This window comes from Carlito syrichta, unplaced genomic scaffold (genome assembly GCF_000164805.1).
Source record: "Carlito syrichta isolate Samal-C Ts95f unplaced genomic scaffold, Tarsius_syrichta-2.0.1 Scaffold303433, whole genome shotgun sequence".
NCBI lineage: Eukaryota > Metazoa > Chordata > Mammalia > Primates > Tarsiidae > Carlito > Carlito syrichta.
Genome location: NW_007247529.1, coordinates 243635 through 252614, shown reverse-complemented (window position 1 = coordinate 252614; position 8980 = coordinate 243635). Strand labels below are relative to the sequence as shown.

The following is an 8980-nucleotide window of genomic DNA, read 5'->3' as shown; positions in this document are numbered from 1 at the left end:
AAAACAAACAGTCCCTTTAAAAAGTGGACAAAAGACATGAATAGACACTTCTCAAAAGAATATATATGGGCAGCCAACAGACACATGAAAAAGTGCTCAGCTTCTCTCATCATTAGAGAAATGCAAATCAAAACCACATTGAGATACCACCTAACCCCTGTAAGAATGGCCATCATAAATGAAACAAACAACAAAAGATGCTGGCGAGGAAGTGGAGAATAAGAAACACTTCTACACTGCTGGTGGGAATGCAGACTAGTACAACCTCTTTGGAAGACAGTGTGGTGATTTCTGAAAGAACTAGAAACTGACCTTCCATATGACCCAGCTATTCCCCTATTGGGAATATACCCGGAGGAACTAAAATCATTTTACAAAAAATAGCTGCACACATATGTTTGTTGCAGCTCTATTCACAACAGCAAAAACATGGAACCAACCGTGTGCCCATCAAAGCTGGACTGGATTAAAAAAATGTGGTACATATACACAATGGTATATTATGCAGCCACAAAGAAGGACAAATATATGAACTTTGCAGTAAATTGGATGAATTTGGAGTCGACCACACTCAGTGATTAACACAGAAATAAAGAACTGAGTTCCATATGTTCTCACTCATAAGGTAACCTTGAACACTTATAATGCTATAAGAAAGCGATTGGCAGTAGCGGAAAGCTGTCAGGGGAAGGGGGAGTGGGACTGGCTGTCGAGGGAAACTGCTAGAGGCGAGAGGGGCATACCTCATCAACAAGGGTAACTGCATGATCAATGTTTGTATCTCTAACCCTGAATTGTACCCCCACATATTTATAATAAATAAGTAAATTTTAAAAAAAGAAATAGTCATAATACTTACTTTTCTCTGAAAGGGTAAAATAATCCAGAGAAAATAAGAACAAGATAAGCCATTGACAATATGTATAATATTTTCACCTTTTCACCTCCAGTTAATTCAATAGACTTAGTTTTACTCTTTCTTCTTGGAGATTAACAACTGATTTAATACTCCTAGATTTCTAGGATAACATCATTTCCCCAAATTTGATTAACAAATATTTCACAAAACTTATTCAATCTTATTATTTTTCATAAATATTGACTTATTTTACAAATATTAAAAATAAATATTGCTTAAGTATATCTTTCATAAACGTTGTTGTTTAAGCTAATGGGAAAATGAATAAGTAAATGCCACATTTCAGAGTGAGATTTCTTCAGCAAAAATGATTTAATGTAGTAAAACAGAAGGATTGAGATCTTTCTTTTTTATTCTAATGTCATTCAAACTAAAAATTATCTTGTTATTAATTCATAGTGTAAGAAGTATTAAGATAATGTTAGTGTGTAGGTGTGTGTGCATGTGTGTGTGTGGGAGAGAGACAGAGAGAGAGAGAGAGAGAGAGAGATCTCTAAAACACTCTCCTGTGCTCACACAAAGACATTGTGCCTGATTCAAAGAATTTATTTGAAGGATGCATGAAAGTTATTTGAAGGATGCCACTCTTCAATAACAATCAAATTACCATGTGATTTTTTCTTCTGATTAGAACCTGAATGATATAGTAGGCAAATATATTTTAAAAGGAAATAAAATGTACTAAACTTAAAAAACATACTTAGAAATTAGATTTAATTAAAATTAAGACCATTTCTGATAATGAATTATACCATTAAGATATCATATATGATGGAATATTATGCAGCCATAAAGAAAAGCAAAATCATGGCTTTTGTAGCAACATGGATGTAGCTGGAGACCATCATACTAAGTGAACTATCACAGAAAAAAAACTGAATACCACATGTTCTTCCTCATAAGAGGGCTCTGATCACTAGTCCACAGGCACAGGGGTGGGATTAGCAGATGCTGGTTACTGCTAGGGTAGGGACATGGAGAGAGGGGAGGGGGTACACAGCATCACACAGTGTACTTGGACCACTGTCTGGGAAAAAGAGGATGTAGCTAGAAGCCCAAACTGTACCTGTATGCAACCTAATTGTGTAGTAAATCCCCACTTATACTCCACAACTAAAATAAAAGTAATAAAAGTATATAGAGTATAGAAGACATCGTAATACCTGTATCTTGCAATATCAGCTACAGAGTCACAGTGCTACTTTTAGTTCTCCAGACTCATATACTAGGTATTGGCCTTCTACTTGAAACTTAGTTAAAAACCATGACTATCTCCTCTTGAATTTTTATCCTGTTTCATATGCCTGCAAAAGGGTGTCCTGGAGCATTTTATTGCATCTTTCTTCAGGGTCACAGGTTTTCTGGGTACTATTCATCCCTGAATTCTCTAGGAAACAGATCTTGTTTTTTTTCTTTTTTCTTTTTTTTTTTTTTTTTGAGTTGGAGTCTCACTCCGTTGCCCAGACTGGAGTGCAGTGGCCGCTCCCAGCCACCGCAGCCTTGCCTGCTGGGCTCCGGCGATCCTTCAGCCTCAGCCTTCCAAATAGCCGGAATTACAGGCGCGCCCTACCACGCCCGGCTGATTTTTATTTTTATTTTTTGATTTATTGTAGAGATGAGGTCTCGTTGCCCAGGCAGGTCTCGAACCCGTGGGCTCAAGCAATCCACTCACTTCAGCCTCCCAAAGGCGCGGGATTACAGGCTGAGCCACCGAGCCCGGCGGGAAACAGATCTTGAAGTAAAATGTATTGTGCAGTGAGTTTAATACAGGGAAAACTTTGGTACAAGCATCTTTGGAAGCAGAATAATGGAAGTAGGTAAGATTGGGCCGAAGGAAAAGTAGAGCTGTGAATCAGGCCTGATGGTAGTCTTGTCCAACACAACAGGGAGCTCTGGATATAAAATTATTCAGCCAAATTTTTCTGCATTGGGCCGAAGGAGCCAAGTCTCAATGCCTTTATACCTCAGTCATTGAATGAGTCATAACCCTGGCCAGGGCACATTTCTTCTGCTGAGGGAATCCTCCACAGTCTTAAAAGTTGAAAGTATTCTACTGTAATCATTTTCAGAAGATGGGGCTACAAGTCCTTAGTTAAACCAGGGCAAGCTAGTTTATCACCATGCCCGTCACGACCCCTGTCTTTTTCTTGGCTCTTGGGAATGTGAGATGCTCTGGGCAAGTTTTAAGTTTTTCCTGGAGTTTGGAGAACATTACTATGCATATTCTTTCTAAACCCTTTGTTTTCTTCATGCCACCTCCCTTCCTGGAATATCTTTCCCAGTCGAATACTGGTAAGTGTTTAGCAATCAACTCTCTAGGAAATTTTTTAAAAGCCCTGTTAAACAGTGTTTGCCAATGTCTGTGGTTTAAATATTCCCATCATTACCAATTTCAAACAACCATTGTATCCTTGCAGAACACAGGGTTGAAACAAGATATGTACACCTATCTTTTAATTAAATTTAATTAAAATTAAGACCATTTCTGATAAGCAGCTTTAGCTGATTTTGAGTCAACTTTAGCACATCATTATCTTCCCAAATCTGTCCAACTGATAAAAATGAATCTGACTCACAAATGAAAGTCAACTACTCTAATTCTTAATACCTAAATCTCCAAATAAAATGTATCACTTTTTAATAACAATTGGTATAATGCGTCTATTTTGATAATACCTATCTGTTACACTTAATTTTACTAAATTGTTTGCACGTTTCTTCACTATGAAACATTTATACCTGAGCTTTAACACAATGCTTTTTATGTCTATATTATATATTCACAATACTAAAAGCAATAGCTATCACAATAAGTATTTCATTTGTCTCAATATATTTTTCTTGGATGAATGAATAAGCACTTAAAATTTACACTTACAACTATTTAGTGAGTGTTCATAATTCTTAAGGAAGAACAGCTGTGTAGTGTTATGATAAGGAGGTAGCCATGACCCATGCTCAAAATGGTTGCAATGTGGCTGAGAAGAAAGCGAATATATATGAAATAATAAAATATCACTCATAGAGCATATGTATAGATCAGTCTAGTGACGAAGAAAAAGGTAATGTGTTATCAACAATGAAGACATTTGTAAAAACACAACAATACCAAAAATCCACACAGAAATACAGAACAACAGGAAAAAAAATATTATTAAAATGCAAGGATAGAGGTTGTACACTTCCAAGCCACTCCCAGATTAAGACATGAGATTCCACCCTATGGTGAGTTGCCTTCTTGTGCAACTCCCATGTATCTGCCTCAGTATTTTCTGGCAAATTGAGGGAGCTGATTGATCTAGAGTAGCAATGAGAGAAAGGACACATGACTGCCCAGAGTTGAGATTAAGACTTAGTCTATCACTAACAGCCACAAAGCAGTTCAAAGTCTTCCTAGAAACTCAAGTTCCAAATGTAGGCTAAGGATCCAAGTCTTTCCATAAAGAATTATGTCATGTGGCATGGGAAGCAAAATATGTGCAAATGTATTAGAAAAAGAGATAAAGATTGATTTCTGAGTTTTAAATCATTAAAATGAAGAACTACATAAGCATAATTAACTTCATAAGGAAAGTTACTGCTATTATCATTAACAATAATAATTTAATAATATTAGCACATTTGTATAGTTTTTAAAACTTATTTTTTAACACATACATTGTCTTGTAATGAACTTGGGAATACATATGTCATGGTAATCACAATTTGGCCAAAGGAGAAAAAAAAGCAAAACCTGAATCTCATAAAAGGTAAAGATTACCTGAGATCACATATATAGAAAGTGAAATAATGAAGAATTTAACCAGAGCAAAATAACTTATTTTTCATAAACTAAAATACCTTACACAATATTTTCAGTAAGAAAGCTAGAGGGCAGAGGTTACTTAAAACCTCCTCCTTAGCCCAAACTTTTGGAGAATTCCTAAACGAATTTGCTTTGTCCGGACACTGTAGACAATAGGATTAAGGACTGGAGGAAAAAGCAGATAGATGTCAGCCATGAGGACATAGATGATGGATGACAGATGCTTCCCAAAACGATGAACCATTGACACTCCAATAACTGGAACAAAAAAGATGAGTACCACGCAAACGTGAGATACACATGTGTTAAGTGCCTTTAGCCGCTCTTCACGAGACGCGATACCCAACACAGCATTCAGAATCAGAGCATAAGAAAGAAGTATAAAGACTGAATCCACACCTAGTGTGACAACAACTATACACAGTCCATAAATGCTGTTGATCCTGGCGTCTGAACAGGATAATTTCAGAACATCCTGGTGCAAACAGAAGGCATGGGAGAGAGCATTTCCTTTGCAGTAGTGATAGCGTCTCAGTAGCAAAGGTGTGGGCAATACAACTCCCATGCTTCGTAACAAACAGGCCAAGCCAATTTTTCCAATTGTACTGTTGGTGAGGATGGTGGAGTAGTGCAGTGGACGGCAGATAGCAACAAAACGGTCAAAGGCCATGGCCAACAGCACTGAGGATTCCAGGAAGGTGAATATGTGAATGAAAAACAGCTGAGCATAGCAAGCACTTGCCTGGATCTCCCGAGCATCCAACCATAATACACCAAGCATAGTGGGGAGTGTGGACAAAGACATACCCAGGTCAGTCAGTGCCAAGATGGAAATGAAGTAATACATGGGTTGATGGAGTGAGGACTCTATCCAAATGACAGAGAGAATAGTAACATTACCAATAAATGCTACTAAATACGCAGAACAGAATAGGATTGAGACCCAAAAATGAACATACTCTAGTCCAGGAAGACCCCTCAGGATAAATATGGGTTCCACAGCATCACTGTTATTCCAGACCACCATGGTGACCTCGAGTAACTTGGTAAATAGTGACAAATGTCCTCTGTTTCCTCTCCTTAGTTCTCAAAGTTATGTCTTCTGAGCACAAACAATGAAATCAAGACAATCTCTTACCTCACAGAGAAAGAAAGGAGGTAATTCTGATGGGTCCTGTGAAAGAACCATTTTCAAATATTAAAGAGCACTGAACTCTGGAACAGAAGTGTGAGTCATACAAATATGATCATCTCTGACAAGAAATGTATTGGATTTGCATCGAGGACACTGAAAATTTTAAGTAACACAAGAAGATAGAAAAAAACATTTCAATATATATTATAAAGATTAAAACGCAGAAAAGTTAGAGTAAATGCTTTATGGATTGTATAAGCTTCCTGTCAGTATTGTTCTTAAGTTAATCAGTTATTGCTTTTAGAATATGTTTACACTCATGGTAATTGAATTGATCTCAAGGACTCAACATAATTTCCCTTCAAATTGATTTTAATATAATAATATATAATATTTAAACATTATAAATGTTTAAATAAAATAAATAAAAGATAAATACCCATCATAGGAAAAAAGGGCATGGACAAAAGAAAAGAAATCCATAAACCAAGCACACTTTGATCTTTTTTATGAATAATATTTTGAGCTGTTTGGTATAGCAAGTATGTCCTAACTTTAAACATCCTCACAATAAAAAATAGTGTGTGAATATATATACATGTATATGCATATACACTGAGTATTTACTCATATATAAGTATATACTCAGAACTTAAGTTCTTTGAAAATAAATCTTAGGTTATAAGTTCACACTTAAATATGAAAGTTCTTCTTAAAGTGGTTTCCTGCATGCTCTCCCACAAAATAAAATGAGAACACAATTAATGCAGTTATCTGTATTTATTTCCCTTAAGTAGATTAGGTACTATGCCACTTTATTTCTACTCATTATTTTAATTGATTGATGTTTTTGTCAAAATGATGCTTATAATAACATATAAAATAAATCAATTATTGTGTTCTCCATGTTCACGACCCATTTGCACCTACTTCTGTGAACCCATAGCAATCCAAAAATGTGGCCTTAAGCACACACCATCAGAACCTTTAGAGACAACTACGTTATTTTTTCTTGCTTCACAATAAGATTCTAATGTCTGCCTTTATTTTCCTTTTGTAAGCTTTACTGTGATAGCCTCTTTTCCTGTAATGCATGTAAATGCTGCCCTTTATCTATCCTGGGTTGACAGCACTGGATAGAGTTGTTAAACTCTCTGGGATTCTTTGTCCCTTCTGCTCTCTGGTTCTATTTTAGCCCCATCTAACCACATTGATTGTCCCTGAGAAAATTATTCACTTACCTTTTCCCTGAGAGTCTGGGACTCATAGACTTCAGATATCTCTTCAGTAACATCTTAGCAACTGTTTCATCCCTACTGCTAGACCCTTTGTCCCTCATTTCTGGAAAGTCTAACATAAGACTCACTCTAGCCTAAAGAAAAAGTAATTTCTAAATATAGCCTCAGACTCATATTATAGAGCTTCAGCTATCTAGCCGTGACATTTTATCATTGTAATTATGTATAATAAAAAACTTTCATTCAGAAGAAATTCAGTTTTGTTGTATGAAGACTGACAGTTCTAGGATTTTATAGATTATATAGACAATTATAGGATTATATCTAGAATTAATATAGAATTCCAAAGAGGACTTGACTTAGAATCTATACCAGAGGAATAAAAGGAAGCATTTTCCCCAAGTCCAGGCATTCTACATCCTCTATAAATCAGACCGTCCTGGTACTCTTCCCCAGCCCCAACCAGTCTGAATTGACCTTTAGTTGGGCCCTTTGTCTTAAATAAGTCAGTCAGCTACTCATCAAATTCTATACCTACCCAGCAGGATATGCATATAGAACATTTATTTTTCTTCATCTTCAAGCAAGAATTTTTTCTCTGCTGACTTTAGCATCCTTAGCTGACTTTATTTTTTATCTTCCTCACTCATAAAATTGCATTATTATTATTATTTTTTTTTTGAGTTTTAGTCTCACTCTGTTACCCAGACTGGAGTGCAGTGGCCGCTCCCGGCCACTGCAGCCTCGACCTGCTGGGCTCCGGCGATTCTTCCGCCTCAGCCTTCCAAGTATCTGGAACTACAGGCGCGTGCTACCACATCTGGCTAATTTTTTTATTTATTGTAGAGATGAGGTCTGGCCAAGTTGCCCAGGTGGGTCTCGAACCCGTGACTCAGGCAATCCACTCACCTCAGCCTCCCAAGGAGCGGGATTACAGGCTGAGCCACTGAGCCTGGCATAAAATTGTATTATAACTGCTATCCTACAGTTGAGGTCATAAAAAGGATCTAGGCATTAATATTGACATGTATAAAACACACACACACACACACACACACACACACACACACACACACATAACATTGTGGTTACCTTTAAGATATAGTTTCTTTTACCACATGCCAGGGAATTATTCTATGTTTTCTCCTTTAATTCCTCAAATCTTGATATAAATTCCATTTTCTTCATTTTTAGATAAGTTACAGAGAATAATGTGGATCACTGCTCTTTAGAATTGTCTTTTTCTGTGCTTTATGTGTAAATTTCGATGTTTAAAAAAATTCAGTTTTTGATCTGTTCATAGATTTGAAATTAGGACAGGCAGGAATATTTCTGTCTGCAATCCACATTTGTTTTAAAATTGTGTTTACTTAAAATATAAAACATGACACTTTGATATACATAAGCATGAGGAAATTATTATTACAGTGAAGCAAAATATCCTATCCATCACCTGTCATAGTCACACGTGTGTGTGTGTGTGTGCGTGTGTGTGTGTGTGTGTGTGTGTGTGTGGCAAGAGTACCTAAATCTACTCTTTGGCAAATTTTCAGTATACAATGCAGTATCATTATACCCTATCCTAACAGTTACATATTAGATTTCTATATTTATTCATCCTGCATGACTTCAAGTATGTGTCCTTTGACCTACTTTTCTCCATTTCTGCCCTGGTCCACTCCCCCATAACCCCATTGACTCTGCTTCTGAATGTACTTTCCCTTTCCTTCTTTTCTTATCTTCTCACTGCACCAGTTGTCATGTTTTTACTTTTTTCTCAGTCTTTTTATTATCTTTTCTCTATTCATTTTCTTCTGACTTTATTTCTCAGTCATAGACAATGATTCTTTGTGATTCTTTCTTTGTGTTAATGCAATTTAATC

At 36.4% G+C, this 8980-nt stretch overlaps 1 protein-coding gene across 1 annotated transcript; it reads right to left on the bottom strand.

Moving 5' to 3' along the window:
• Positions 1 to 4803: 4803 nt before the first annotated feature.
• On the bottom strand, positions 4804 to 5751 carry LOC103260924 (olfactory receptor 51L1). Its single transcript, XM_008058574.1, has one exon. The coding sequence runs from the start codon at positions 5749 to 5751 to the stop codon at positions 4804 to 4806; it is 948 nt and encodes a 315-aa protein (XP_008056765.1).
• Positions 5752 to 8980: the final 3229 nt, after the last annotated feature.